Raw genomic sequence first — 14880 nt, 5'->3', positions numbered from 1 at the left:
ATTCTCTTTATTGCATGAGAAAATTCAAAGCTCTGCTAAGACACTTATTTTTGCGTTCCTTAGATGTAGTTTTGGTATCTTGCATGAGCATAACTTCTGATATTTTTAATAATCTGTTACAGTTTAATATGAAAGAAATCTTCCAATTTATAGGAAGTTAAGAGAAGGTGACAAAATCACAAGAACTGTCTGTCCTCACAAATTTTTTAGTTGTTTCAGGTCCTTCTATTCTAAAGGATTTAAAATGTAATATAAACCACTAAATGTACAAAACATACCATGAATAAAAACTACTTTTTCTGTAATGACATTGGTATCAACATAATAAATATGTGAGGGAGCTGAAACACACTAGTGGTGAAATTTGGCATTGTTTACTTCTAAATATATCTTAGATATTCATGTTTCATCTTAATGATTCTGGGCTCAAATCCCCTTTAGACTTGGCAATGTAAATATTGATCACCTTACATAATAATACATGTTGGTACTACAATCTTCCTTCAATAAAATTTAGGCTGTGCTTCAAACAGAAATGTTTGTATTAAGAATTAACCTGGAACAAAAAAATTATCGTAGTTTTAGAACCTACAGCAGAAGAAAGGTAATGCCAAGCCTTAGGAAGCTTGGCATTACCCGACAGGCATTTCAGCCATTAATGTTGTGCAATCACCAGAGACAGAACAGAGTCCTTAAGTTCTGGTCCATTAGGCAGCTTCCCCTACCAAATAAAAGATTGTATTAGAGAAATAATGCCCCAATTAACTTGATAGTACTGTCATACCCTACTTGGTAGGGTGTGACAGACAATATCAGTACTGGCTGATACTGTAAACATTTTTTGACAGTACTTATCATTATTTGCACTGAAAGTGTTAATTTAGGTAGAGGTTCATAATTAAAAAATCTAAATTATTTGTTGATATTATATAATTATTTACAGTGAAGGATCAATGGTGTTTTAAGCAACCACACCTTGATGTGTTGCAGAAATGAACAAGAAATAAACAGTCAGTATGATGCAGCAAAATTATACTGAATTTTTTTATCTATTCAATCGCTTTTGTTTTTGAGAATTGACAACTGCTCAATTAGAACTTTTAAGTGAAAGAAGAAGGCTATCATTAATTGGAGCATTTGCAGAGGGTGTTACTGCTAGAATATACTCGACACTAAAATTGGTTGAAGAATACAACATAATGATTAATAACATTCCAAAATTGAATCAAGTTTACAGAATCAATTTCATTGATGAATCTTGAGAAACGGCCAGTATGGAAAAAAATTTTAACATAACCTTGGTATTGATTTCTGATGATTTGGTAAGTGGTGTCATGGGGATTGTTCAGAAATTCAAATGACCTAGTTTTCAAAAAGATCAGTACCAGATGGGAAAATTACCAAGCGTTTGTATGAAATTCGAAAATGATACTATCAGCAATGGATTAAAAGACAGTGATGGCTAGTAGCTTTGGTGATGCAATATTTCTAGTGATAAAAGGACCTAAGGATAAGGATGTTGAACAAAAAAATATTGTCTTAACTTTTGAGTCAGTGTGCAAACTGCAAAATATCACAATAAATAAAGCTGTTATTAATTTTTCCAAAAACAATTTCACAAAAGGCCAGTTTTATATAGCTCTTAGTTTTGTTAAAACTTAATATGGCTTAGGCATATCTTATTTAACTCAGATAAATTATTAAATAGAATATTATTGGTGCCAATATACAGTGCATTTACAATGTATTTTTCATATGTATTTACACAGAAAATGTATTTACATACATATTTTTCAGAATTAGCAAACAACTATGTCAATTTTTTTAATTAGAAATTTTTTGGAAAAGTATGGGTAGTATTGACCCAATACTGACTCAAGTCCGGCATATTATTACAGTCATTAAGCGTGAAATGTAAAGATTTCTTTTTAATTTTTTTTGTAAATACTGTCTCATACTGGCCTGGTATCTTCCCAAAAAGTTATGGGATCACGCTCTTTCTATTAAAACCAAAATCATAAAAATTATTTCAGTCACTTTTGAGTAATCAATAAACAGACAAAAAGCTTTTGAAAAACTTATGCATCAATTGTAAACCTTCTCCTTTTTGAAGTCTGTTAAAAATGAAACATCTTTACTCAAGGAATCAAAACCAAAAAAAATGAATCACTTCGTTAATTTATTATTAGAAATATATTAAAAATTATGATGTTTACTTACTAAACATCAAGACTGTGATATTTAATAAGTAAACATCAAAGATTAATGGGATTTTTATATTTTGACAATTTACACTAAAGCTTTGCCAGCTCTTGAGTAGGATTTTATGATAAATATACTATTTTACAAAGAATCTTCCTTCAATAGAAAAAATACTCTATCCATGATATCTTGATATAAAATATTTTAAGATAAACACAGCACAGAATAAAAAATAATATAATAAATTAATTCACTGCTATGTAGACTTCTGATTGCAAATTACTGACTCAATTAGTTAAGAATAAATAAATGGCTTATGAGACTATGTTGACTTCATGAAAGCAGGTTTTCATGTCAAATAACAAAAGAAAACACAGCGACACTGAAGACTAGCAGCTGAACACAATTCAGCTGCTATAAGAAAAAATATTTTTATGAATGTAGAGGTTTACACTTTATGGGCCAAATATTTGTTACCATATCTACTACTAATTGCATATTGCAAGGGAAGTGTCAGTCTAAAGTATACGAGCCATTCATGTCCATATTTATTTATTTTTTTCTTATTCTGTTAATTATGTATTATGTTTTTAATATAAATACTGAGCAATAATGTTTTTGTTATCATAGATGAGTAAGTGTGATTAAAATCATACTATAATATGGATGTTTATTTTATGTGCAACAATTTGTTTAAATTCTAATTGTGCTAAGATTACTGGAAACTTGCTTTATTGATACTATGATTAACTTAACTCTGTTTATTAATTACACAATATCCACACTAATTTAATTATAAACATATTGTACTGACTTTAATAAATAAACAAATTATAGGTATATTTATACGAAATATAAAACACCAAAACGCAGTTTTCGTGGTATCCTGCATCTTCAGTTAGTATTAAATTTTATATTTTTTATCAATTTCTATATTAAATGATTTGTCATTTTTTCCTGAAATTATAATATTTTCTATTGTCAAATTTTAAATGATATTGTAAATGTATATGTACTTATGCTAAAAAGTGCTGGAATAATTTAATCTTTAAAATATACTACTTTAATCTGGTGATTCATATATTTTTTTTTATATTTATAAATACAATATTTATCAAGTATATTAATTTTTTATTATTATCATAAATATCCAAAATCTCTAAGCTGTTTTTGCAACCTTTAATACTAAGTTTGCACGTTAACAGATGGTCAGCTACATAAGATATACTGTTTTTTTATTTTTGAATGCTCTGTAAATCTTCTTTTAAATAATCTTTTGGTTTTACCTACAAAAATATTACTTCATTAATTGTATTTGATTTTATACATCTCTTTTAATCATCCTCTTAATTTTAGTTTATACATCCTCTTAATTTCAGTTTATTATTCTAATTGTTATTTTTGAAATATTTTATAATGTGATTATTTGGTTTATATGCTTTTTTATATTTATTTTTATCATATACTTTAATAATTTTTTTATGATTTTATTTTTATGTAATTGTATTTTAGTATAAACCATTTTAATTTTTTTGTAATATTTTGGTGTAATTAACTTATCTTGGTATTTTTTTCTGGTTATTATAAATTTCAATATCTAAAAATGTATTTCTCTGTTATTCTCTATTCATATATACATTTTAGGCTCTTACTGTAATTAAGTTTATTTAAAATGATCAAATTTTCTTTATTTATAATTGGTTTACATATGCCATTTAATTACAATAAGAACCTAAAATTTACATGTAAAATAACAGAAAAATACATTTTTTTGGATATTGAAATCAAAATAAACATAAATAATGAAATAAATCAGTTCAGCCATTGAGCTGCTACAGTGAAATAAATATATACATTCTAAATACATTATACTCCTTTTTGGGCAGTCATGTAAGATTTATACATTATACAAAAATAGAAAAACAGGTATATCTAATGTAGCTGACTACCTGTTAGCATGCAAACAACTATTACAGGTTGTAAAAACAACTTAAGGGGGAAGTCCTACAAAAAAAAAAATTTTAAGCTCTATATGTTACAAGTTCCAGGTCCTAATTAATTTCACTATTGCTTTTCCATCATTTTTATTAAATATTTAGTCAAAAATAATTCTCCCACCCCCTAATATTCAGGTGGGGGTGAAAATCAGGAATTTATGAAAAAAATCATAACTAATTTAATGCTATTTAATTTATGTATATTTAATTTTAATGCTATTTTTACTTTTATTTTTTAAATACTCGCTGTTTATTTTTTATGCATTTTAAAAATTTCTCATGAATGGAAAATTTGAAATTTTTTTTCAAACTTTTTCATTTTTGAGTTTTTTCATTTCCAAAAAGATGAAAAAAAAACACAAACTTACAGGAAATGATTTTCAAAGTTACAAAACCACATACAGATAATTTTCTCATTTGGTACATTATCTAATTTAGAATTCCCCAGCTGCATATGTGATCCCTTCTGCTTCTTTCTTTTTCTGTTCCATTCGCTGTCCACTCCTTCTTTCCGTTAACTCTGATCATGATAATTTTCTTTTTTCTTCAGTGATCGCATCTTCTTGCTAAGATTCTACTGATTTTCCCTGGGGATACAGAAGCTCTTTCAATACTATCTGTTACTGCTGTGTTACCAAAATTAAACTCACTCGTTGCCTCTGCCAGTGTGTTTCTTCAACTATCAATTACAAAAAACTTAGTTTTCTCGCATTTTTTCCATAAAAGACTGTAGAAACTCTCATTGGCATTTTGAGTTCTTTCTTTCAGACACAGGTTTAATACATTTTCATCTGTCAGCCTCCAATAAATTGGTGCTACGGATCTTAATACAAATACACTGATGGGGTTCTAACATTTTATGTTTTGGGGTTCTAACTGGTTTTTCATTTTTAGCCAATGCTCGACTGAAAAATACCAACTATCTTGTATTGTCCTGTTGGGTATTTTGTGTGTTTTGGCTCATTGGCAGTTGAAATACAATGATACAGCACAGCTAATATTGCTTCATACATTTGGTATCTTTACTTGAATTAGCTACCACAGCATTAGCATTGTACTTGGTTAGCTTCAAAATTGTGCTCCCTTTTAAATTTCCATCAGCTCTCTCCCCTAATAATCATTTTGAGACATTGTTCATGCGCTCTTATTTTGCTATCTGCATGTCATCATAAATATTTAAACTCTCTAAATGACTGAAAAAATTTTGCTTAACTGTCACTTACAAATGAAGTGTAACAAAATTGATAATTTTCAGAATGCTTCCATGGCATCTCAGCAGCAAAAACATTCATACCAGGTAAAGAGCTGGCACAATTTTTTTCACAATTTCTCTTGTGGTCTTCAAACCAAAAGAAAACCTCTGGACTATCTTTCCCAAACTGCATCTTGGTTATCAAGCAATCTCCAAAATATTTTGACAGTAGTAAATTATAAAAACCTGTATTTACCAGCACCAAAATTGGAGGAATATCCTCTCTTATGCCAAGTCCCTTCAAAGCTAACACTAAACTCAATAACACATAAAGCTAACACTTATTTATTAATAATAAATCAATAATCATAAATAATAATATAAGCTATCATCAGTAATTGAGGGAGTCAGCTCTTTATGAGACTCACATACTTTCCGACAGTCTTTTTCCATGTAATTTTGGCCAGTAATCTGTAATGTTTTATACTAATCTTTGACAGTCCACTAAAGAGATTTTTGCTCAAACATTGTATATTCATGATAAGGCTAAATTGCTCTACACTAGCATACTCCTTACCAATATTCAAAAAAGCTTTTGTTACCTTCCTGTTTATGTCAAAACCTTTTGTTTCCAAATTTTTTTGTGATGAAATAACCAACAATGCTGATTCCATACAAACCTACATTAACATGCACTTCCATATGTAAATCACGATTACCAAATTTAGGACAAACTAGAGCTCCAGTGTAATTTTTAAATTATATATCAACAAATACCTTTCTTTTCTATTTCCTGTTTAGCCTCCGGTAACTACTGTTTAGATAATTCTTCAGAGGATGAATGAGGATGATATGTATGAGTGTAAATGAAGTGTAGTCTTGTACATTCTCAGTTCAACCATTCCTGAGATGTGTGGTTAATTGAAACCCAACCACCAAAGAACACCGGTATCCACGATCTAGTATTCCGTATAAAAATAACTGGCTTTACTAGGACTTGAATGCTGTAACTCTTGACTTCCAAATCAGCTGATTTGGGAAGACCCGTTAACCACTAGACCAACCTGGTGGGTTCATATCAACAAATACCGGGAACAAAAATCATCACCGATAGGTTGTATATCGGTCTTAATAATAGTGTTTTCTAAAATTACCCTTCTCAGTATTCTCCAGGTACTTACTACATTCATTAGAACAAGACGGACCTGGCTGAACATTTTCAGAACTAACTGGGTTACAAATACTGATGGTGTATGCCAATGTTTGGGTGCAGCTAACCTTACTTTAATTTTTTTCGCTAGCACTGGTGGCACTTTTTTAACAGCTGCCTTTCTGGGGGACATTTAAAAAAATAATGCTTTATTTTACAAAAAAAAATTTCAATTCGCTATAAAAATATGAATGTCAACATAACCTACCCCAATTTGCAAAATATACATTTACAAACACAATCACTATAGCATATTCTTAAAATTATACTTCACGTATAATATAATATTCCTAACAGTTTTACTAATTGTAGTTTATTATATACTAAATTAACATGCTAAAACCAAAATTACCCAATTTATTTTATAACAAAATTCAAGTCACAACACAAACGAGCGAACACATTTACAAAAGTAAACAGTCGAGTGCTGCTTGTACGTCTAAATACAAAACTAAAAATCAGGAATTACAAAATTCAACTTATAAAACGAACAAAAACACATAATTTTATCTTGTTTCTGCAGGAATTTACAGATTATGTAGTCTACAAGAATACAAGTTATACTGTAAGGACATGTACTTTCGAAAATACCCATAACTTTATTTTTAAGTAACGTAGAATTAAAATAAATACATCCTTTTATTCGGGAGATTGAGGTTTTAATCTTCAAAACAAGCTCAAAAGGTTTTTTGAAAAAAAAAAACATTTTCAAGCTTTTTTTTTATAAGAGATTTTGGAGATTTGTGATAATGTTAAAAAATGAATAAATTCGAAAATTGTTATAAACAAAAATATATAATTATAAGCACCAGATAGTACATAATAAAAATATAATCCAACAGTTGGCAATAACAACAATAGAACTAAGGAAAATACTATATTCTAATAATTAAATTATTACCATACTGGAGAGCATAAGTATTTATAATCATTTATATCATTTAAAATTTGACAATAGAAAATATTATAATTTCAGGAAAAAATGACAATTCATTAAAAGGAATTGGTTTTAAGTAATAAATATAGAATTTAATAACAAGTAAAGATGCAGGATACTGCGAAAAGCAGTTATTAGAGATTAATAAGGTAAATTTAACTTAATCTAATTACTACTGTGTTTTGGTGGTTTATATTTCATGTATTACATTTTATTAGCACAGTGGTTAGACAAATATGTTAGAAAAATTCTTTCTTTGATCATAATAGCAAATTGTACAATGCACATTTACAGTTAGATAATACATTTCAGTAGTCTTTGTATTTTAATAGTCGTTCACTATTATTATGACATATCTATTACTGTAAAAGTCTGTCAATTCATTAACTATTCCATATTTCATCATTTTTATCATATTTTTAAATATTACTGATATCATTAATATCTGCTGTGCTAATTTTAAAATTTTGTTTTATTAATTATACTTGCTAATTTGTCTTACACAATTGCAGATGCATTTATTTATATTTATTTTACAGTATCCTTCTTCTGTTATTATATCATATTGGTCTATATTGATAAAGCACGATAGACTTATTTTCCCTTCTGTTGATCACATAAGAAATATTATATTTGATGAAGTAATTAGAAAAAATAAAGAAGGTAGTGAGAATGAAGGCAATACAAAATTTGTTGTTCTTGATGCTTTACATATCAAGAAAATTGATGTTACTACTGCTCAGGTAATTTGTTCACAGGTTCCTAAGTTTTAGTTTAGTGATAAACTTCGGTTTTATCTTTAATACTAGTATTCTTGCAATAGTTTAAAAAATAATTTTTCCTTTGAAATGGCAAAGAAAACTTTTTATTAAAATAAGAGTAATCGTCTTCAATTTAGACCAATTTCAATTGCAATCAAATAGAAAACAAAGCTGTGACTTAAAATTTAGATCTATTGACTTAGATCTATTGATTTACATAATTGGAATATGCTTTTGAACATGTTTGTGAACATAAAACAGATTTATGTTGCTCTACATATATGAAGAGTAGTTCCTGTAGTTATATTATTTTCTTTTAGTACGTCTTTTTCAATTATCAATTTTATGGGATAGAAATGAAGGTAGAAATGTTTTTGATTTAACTTATCTTGAAAAATTGTCTGACAATGATACTAATGTTCAAAAACTGTTGAAAGTAAAAAAATCTGTAATTTAAATAAATTTTGCCATCTTTTTGAAGTAGATGCTTGACATGAAAACAATTTATGAAAACAATTTATGAAAACATTGTCCACTTAACAACTTACATTTCTTAATGAATGTATTGATCCTGCTCAGCTGAGAAGAAATCTGTTTCAAGAGTGGGTGAATTTTGGAGTATTTTATCCGTAGTGAGTAGATGATGTACTTAAATCTTGAAGAAAATGATGAGGAAATAGGCAAGGATTTTATATTAAATGAATCTCATTCAGACAGTAAAGTATAATTTGAAGTTATTTTGGCTGATGTAGATACTTGAGCGACTGTTATTGTCAGCGATGTAAGTAGTGCAATTATGAGAAATGACTGAAAATTTAGATTAGAATGAAAGTTTAGTTTAGAATATGAAAAAGTTTAGTTTTTAAAAAATTAATGAATTTTTTGTTTTGCGGTAACCACAAAGTAAAAAATCTGTAGGTATCAAATGATGAGGATAGTTTGATGGCCATAAGCAAAAATTACCAATGATGTGATCATCAAAGACTTCATTAATGAAAGCAGTTATTAGATTTGCATAGTATGATGTGCAATCATGTTGAAACAATCCTTAATAGACTGTCCTCTTCCAAGAGAGCATCAAATTGCAGTAGAATATTCTGATATCATATAACTTAGATATTGTATACTGGTATACTCAAAGAAAATAGGACAACCGGATGCCTACCTCTGCAGTTGCTGTTTACACTGCTAACTTCACTGTACAAATGGAATCATGCCTTGACTGAGAAAAATTATCAATTTGTCATCAATCCTCTTGCCCCCAAACTGATAAAACCAATGACAATATTTTAGCTGTTTTTCTTAGTCTGTATCATAAAGCTGATGAACTTTTTGAATTTGATATGATTATGGTTTAACTGTTTTATTGCCTGATGAATGGCTGATTTTGGCAAATTCAGCTAACAAGTGTCAATTAATCTGCAGTTTAATTGCAGTTAACTATTGTCTACAATATTGATTTTAACTATCATCTACATTCAATAGTCCTCAATCTTTTGTTTTTTTTTATTAAGAAATGTCTCTGAATTTAGTCAATACCAATAATTATAATTTAGTCAATTTACCTCAATACCAATTGTGAAAACATCTCGTTAATGAACTAAATGTTCTCAATTTGTTATCCAGTTGTGCACTTTGTTCCCACTTTATGAATGTTGTTACCCAGACTAGACCTTTACCTTGTTTTTTGTCCGGCTACCTAGACTGCTACATATAAGATAATCAAGATATTGGACAAGTCCATTCTAGTAAAATGTAAATGAATAGGGCAGTCATTCAAACTCTGCCCTACTTATTTATAGAATTTTTTATAACATTTTATAAAAGGCTGATTAAACTGAATTTTGTGTGGAAGAAAGGCAACCTACCTTAAAGCAAGTAAAAAATTATCAAATCACTATTGCCTAACACTAGAAAAGAAATGGGGGGAAAAAGGGTGTAAAGAGAGAAAAATTATATTTAAATTTATTGATGGATGATAAAAAAGCTTATTCGGATTTTAATATAAAATAGATTATTCCAGTTACATTTTGCTGAAGTTTGTTCATTGGCATGTTTTATTTTAAAATTTTCTGTAGGATTAAATGTTCTTTAACGTTGCTTTCTTTGTGTTCCCATAATATTGTTTATTATTGTACGATGTTCAGTATTAGGTTTTCTTAATGGTAACCTAAAAATACAATATATTTTATGATCTGAATTACAGTATTTTTATATTTATTTCAGGGAATGAATTCATTATTAGTTGATTTTCAAATGTATAACCTACAATTAGTTATGCTAATAAGCAGTCATTGTCAGGATTTGGTGTTATCATTATCACGATTATGTCCAGATTTGAAAAGTGTGTCAACCATTGAAGAGCTGGAAATCTTTATTAAAAAATCAAAAGGTTTGTGGAGTAATTGTCTATTTACTGCATCTAATTTTTCAGTGTCCTTGGAGTAAAAGCTTTTTAATTTAAGATTTGCATGGATAATGTTTACTGGTTTATTAGACTTTTAAATATTTTTTTAACATTAATGCTTTTTTTCATATGTTACAGATATGCTTATGTTTCTATGGTTTAGCTTTTTAATTAAGCTGTGGTTAGCTTCTTTATGTACAGTAGTATGTCCTGCATTTGTTAATCAGTCTGAAATGACCCTATGTAAAGGGAGGAGTACAGATGTCTGAAGAAAATGTTGGTGTCAGGGTTCTTACTGTATAGTCTTAAAAATTTTGTTAGGAAGGCCAGCTGCGAACTACTAAGGACAGTGATGATGACACTGTGGAATTTGTTTAGCAAACACTTAAATGTGTTGAAGCTGTTACAGGTTTTGAAGCTTGCATGCAGACTAAACTGTGCATATTGTGAAGTAAACATTTCATCAAAATGGAAAAGTTGACATAAAAATCTCCATATCTGGTTGTCAAAAAACGCCCATTAATCTCTTAAAATATGAGAGGGAATCTCCAAAATTAAATGTTTTCTGTGCTATATTCCACAGCAAGTTTACAGGCTGTTCTTTTTCACTGAATCAAGCGTAACAGGAGGTTGCATAATCTGGACCCAATATGGTTTTTTCCTTTGGTGAGTAATAAAAAGATATAGTGAATGTGCCTCCATTACTACCTACTATCTATCCAATTTGAGGCACGCAGGATTGAAGCTGCTGTCACTCTTCATTCCAGACATGGGTGGAACTCTCTTATGGGTTGGATGTGTGCCATAAGATGAACACTTGCAGGGAAAAATTGTAAGCCATTCTTTCGTTTTATTTGCGATTCATTACTGTAGATCAGAATTAAGAAACATTAATTTCAACTTGTGGGATGCACCCCCCAGGGGGGGTGTGATAACACCAAATGGGGAGGGGGGGTGAGCATATCGAAAAGAAACTGACATAATACATTCTGACATAATAAAAAATAAAATACTCATTTACACTGATAAAATATGCTTATAAATGTTAGTGACTCCCTTGAGCCTGTCTTGCAAGTTTTTTGAAGGAAGTATTTAATATTAGAAATAGATACTCTTTGAGTTCTTTTTCATTATTTAGCTGAGATCTGTATATTTTCAAAGCAGCCACTGCAGAAAATCCAGTTTCACAAAGGTGTAGGACGTTGAAAATGGTAGTAACAATATATGAAATGCTCTTGTTTTTTTTTTTTCAAGCAGTTGAGAGCCCTTCGTGATACCTTGAAATGGATTCCTAACCTACTCATTACTTGCTACAAAGTTATCAGCAAGAAAATACTTTAAATTCTTTGCCATCATGGCTAAATTATTTTTGACGGTTACAAAAATAACTTTCACATGTTGTTCTTCAGCCTTTAATTTAATTTAAGCCTTTATTTAATTTCTCAAATATTTAGACCAAAGTGAATAATCACATATAATCACATATAAACCATCTCAAAGTTCTCTGCTTCTGGTTAGCGTTTACCTCTAATAGAAAAATGGAAATTTCATCTCTTAATTTATAAACACATTGCAAAAATTTTCCACGTGATAGTAATGCTGAATGGTACTACACCTATGTCTTACCAAAGTGCAGAAAAGATTTGTGATTTTAGGGGTCTCATTTTTATATAATTTTCTATGGTTACAACTGTTGTGAGCACAATATTCAGACCCAGGACTCATTTCTCTGGAAGCCAGAGGCGTCTCTGTGGATCATGCAATGTGTCTACACACTGTGGAGAGTTTTGTTTCACAAGTGCTTCATATACTTCGGAATCTACACATTGAATGAGCACCATTTGTGCATATTCAGACACAATATTTACTCTTTGCCTCATTTATAAAATCATTTAAGAAAGCAAATAATGTGAGTGCTGTTGCTTTGAGTTATATTGGTTTGCAGAAAAGTAGTTCTTCTACTGCTGACATACAATCACAATATCAAGCATAGGCAATGAAACGAGTGTCTTTATTGCTTCCTGAAAAGCTGATGCTGTAAGTCAACTTATTACAGTATGGACAGTTGTTGTTTGATAAAATCATCTCCAAACTATAACTCTTTATTGCAGCTGGTCTCTTCACTAATGGTGTGAGACTTTTTACATCTGGCTATTTTATATGAATCTTTGTAAGAGGCAAGTAAAGCTTTTTCATGCAGTTCTTTTAAAAAGTTGAATTTGAATTTCAGTTAAAATTTGAATTTTAATTTAATTTGACGAGAGTATAACACTCTCTAAAGTGTTTCCAAATGTCGTTCCAAAATTTTTGAGCAAATGACACACATGGGCCTTTCTTCTCTTCTTCATTTACTTCAGTATTTGTAAACCCAAAATAGTATTTTTGAGAATATTTTCTTGGTTTTATTTTCAGAACCACGCTAGTCTGTGCACTAGTTGATGCTTCACTATTGTCTTAATGCTCGCTCACTTAAAAATTATTCATGATTCTGTATAAATCTACTGATGAATATTTAATACTTTGAATTGCATTTAACACACAAATTATAACATACACATTCACAATAGATTCCAATAGTGGTAGAAGGATCAACTCAACTGAGAGTAGCTGAGATTAAACGAGGTGCAGCATTTGTACAAATTTGTGCAGATGTTCCAGAATGTTAGACAAATTGGAACTTCTTGCAAAGCCATGAGAATGTCTGATATGATGGACATAAGACAGAGCAATAGAGGCATCAATTTAATAGAGTTTATTAATGTAATGGATCTGTGTTGCCAAATATCAATAAATTTACTTATGCTTTGTAATTAAGGTTGTAGTATACCTTTAGCATCAAAATATTCAAAATACATTATTGTGTACATTGTTATTGTATGAGGGAGGGGTGATGGAAATTATGATTGAAAATTGCGTTGCAAATACTGAAATGTTGAGAAATGCTGCATAATAGCTTTAAAACTGCAATTCATTTTTTGCACACTGTATTTTAAACAATTTGAGCAATTACATTCTTGTTCACTACATATTTTAATGCATTTGGGTAACTGCAACTGACTCCAGTTTGTGTAGAACTCCTTGTATGACAGTTATTCTTATAAATTCACATCTTGTATATGTAGTACAGAACAATGTACATTGTGTTAACTTCATGGTTTGACTTATCAGCTCTTGTTAAGTTACGTACCTCACTAACATTTATGTCATACATGTTAGTTACACCATGTACATTGTTTTATCTCATGAATGAAGAAGGTAAATGTAGTGTTTTTCTTGATAAAACTGTTTGGTTCACTTTCATGTAACTTTATCACTTTTTTAATAACATTTTTAATTTTTTAGCTTGCTTGAATGTTTGCCTAACTGATAATGAATTAATATTGAAAAACTTTCATTTATTATCAAAAATATCGCAATATTTTTTCTGACCATAGATTTGGATAATGAAATTTCCTTGAAGCATGAAGTGGCAATTTTCTATTTTGCTTCAGAGTTTCATATCTCATAAAAATATTGTATTTTCATTTTGAAAAGACTAGAACAAATTTGAATCTATTCAATTGATCATGAATTAAGTCGTGATCCTCAGATATATACATATCTGCTTTCCATCATTTTCAAAGCCATTCAAACATTTTTGACTATTTTGTAATGTTCTTATTGGTTTTACTCATTAATAGCTACGCTAGTCCCTGATCATCATTGACCCTTGTGAAATATGTTTACCTACTTTGAGAACTTCTTTTCTAAGAAGTTTTCTAAGATTAAAAGAAATCTTTTAATTAATATTTCTCAGATTTAAACTTCACTTTTTCTGAGATCAATAAGATAAGTTTTTGTTATGGAGCTTTGACTTTTTGGCAGGAGCCTACTAAAATTCCAAATATAGAGGAAATAGCGCAGATGCCACTTAGAATACTTAAGAAGATTAATCCAGCTGGGAGTCATTGTGATATCATCATAATGATATGATAGATATACAGCCCTCCATGATAAGCATGTACATTCATAACTGTATATTCATAAGTTCATGAATTTATTGTCAGATGTTATAATTTAATTTATGCAATAATGTAATATGAACAATCTCTTTGATGGGAAATCATATGATGTATGCTTATTGTTGAAATTTTTCTTTTGTAGTAGTTCATGATGGTGAGTGATATTTTTGGGA

General features: G+C 29.4%; 1 protein-coding gene and 1 long non-coding RNA gene across 11 annotated transcripts in view; one reads left to right on the top strand and one right to left on the bottom strand.

Annotated features, from left to right (window-relative positions):
• LOC142324246 (uncharacterized) overlaps window positions 1–7009 on the bottom strand; it is a 45541-nt gene extending 38532 nt beyond the window's left edge. Inside the window, exon 1 of the long non-coding RNA XR_012756253.1 lies at window positions 6954–7009. This is a non-coding gene — a long non-coding RNA (uncharacterized LOC142324246). The remainder of the gene's footprint in view (window positions 1–6953) is intronic.
• The window catches only part of LOC142324214 (sodium-independent sulfate anion transporter-like), a 126160-nt gene that overhangs the window by 104938 nt on the left and 6342 nt on the right, over window positions 1–14880 (top strand). For all 10 annotated transcript variants that reach the window (XM_075365017.1, XM_075365026.1, XM_075365042.1 and 7 more), the window contains 2 exons: window positions 8078–8281; window positions 10526–10691. In XM_075365017.1, coding sequence (XP_075221132.1) covers window positions 8078–8281; window positions 10526–10691 — 370 coding nt within the window. The remainder of the gene's footprint in view (window positions 1–8077; window positions 8282–10525; window positions 10692–14880) is intronic.

Source organism: Lycorma delicatula, chromosome 1 (genome assembly GCF_047948215.1).
Source record: "Lycorma delicatula isolate Av1 chromosome 1, ASM4794821v1, whole genome shotgun sequence".
Lineage (NCBI taxonomy): Eukaryota > Metazoa > Arthropoda > Insecta > Hemiptera > Fulgoridae > Lycorma > Lycorma delicatula.
The sequence above is the reverse complement of the archived record's forward strand: the minus strand, read 5'-3'. Positions and strand labels throughout refer to the sequence as shown.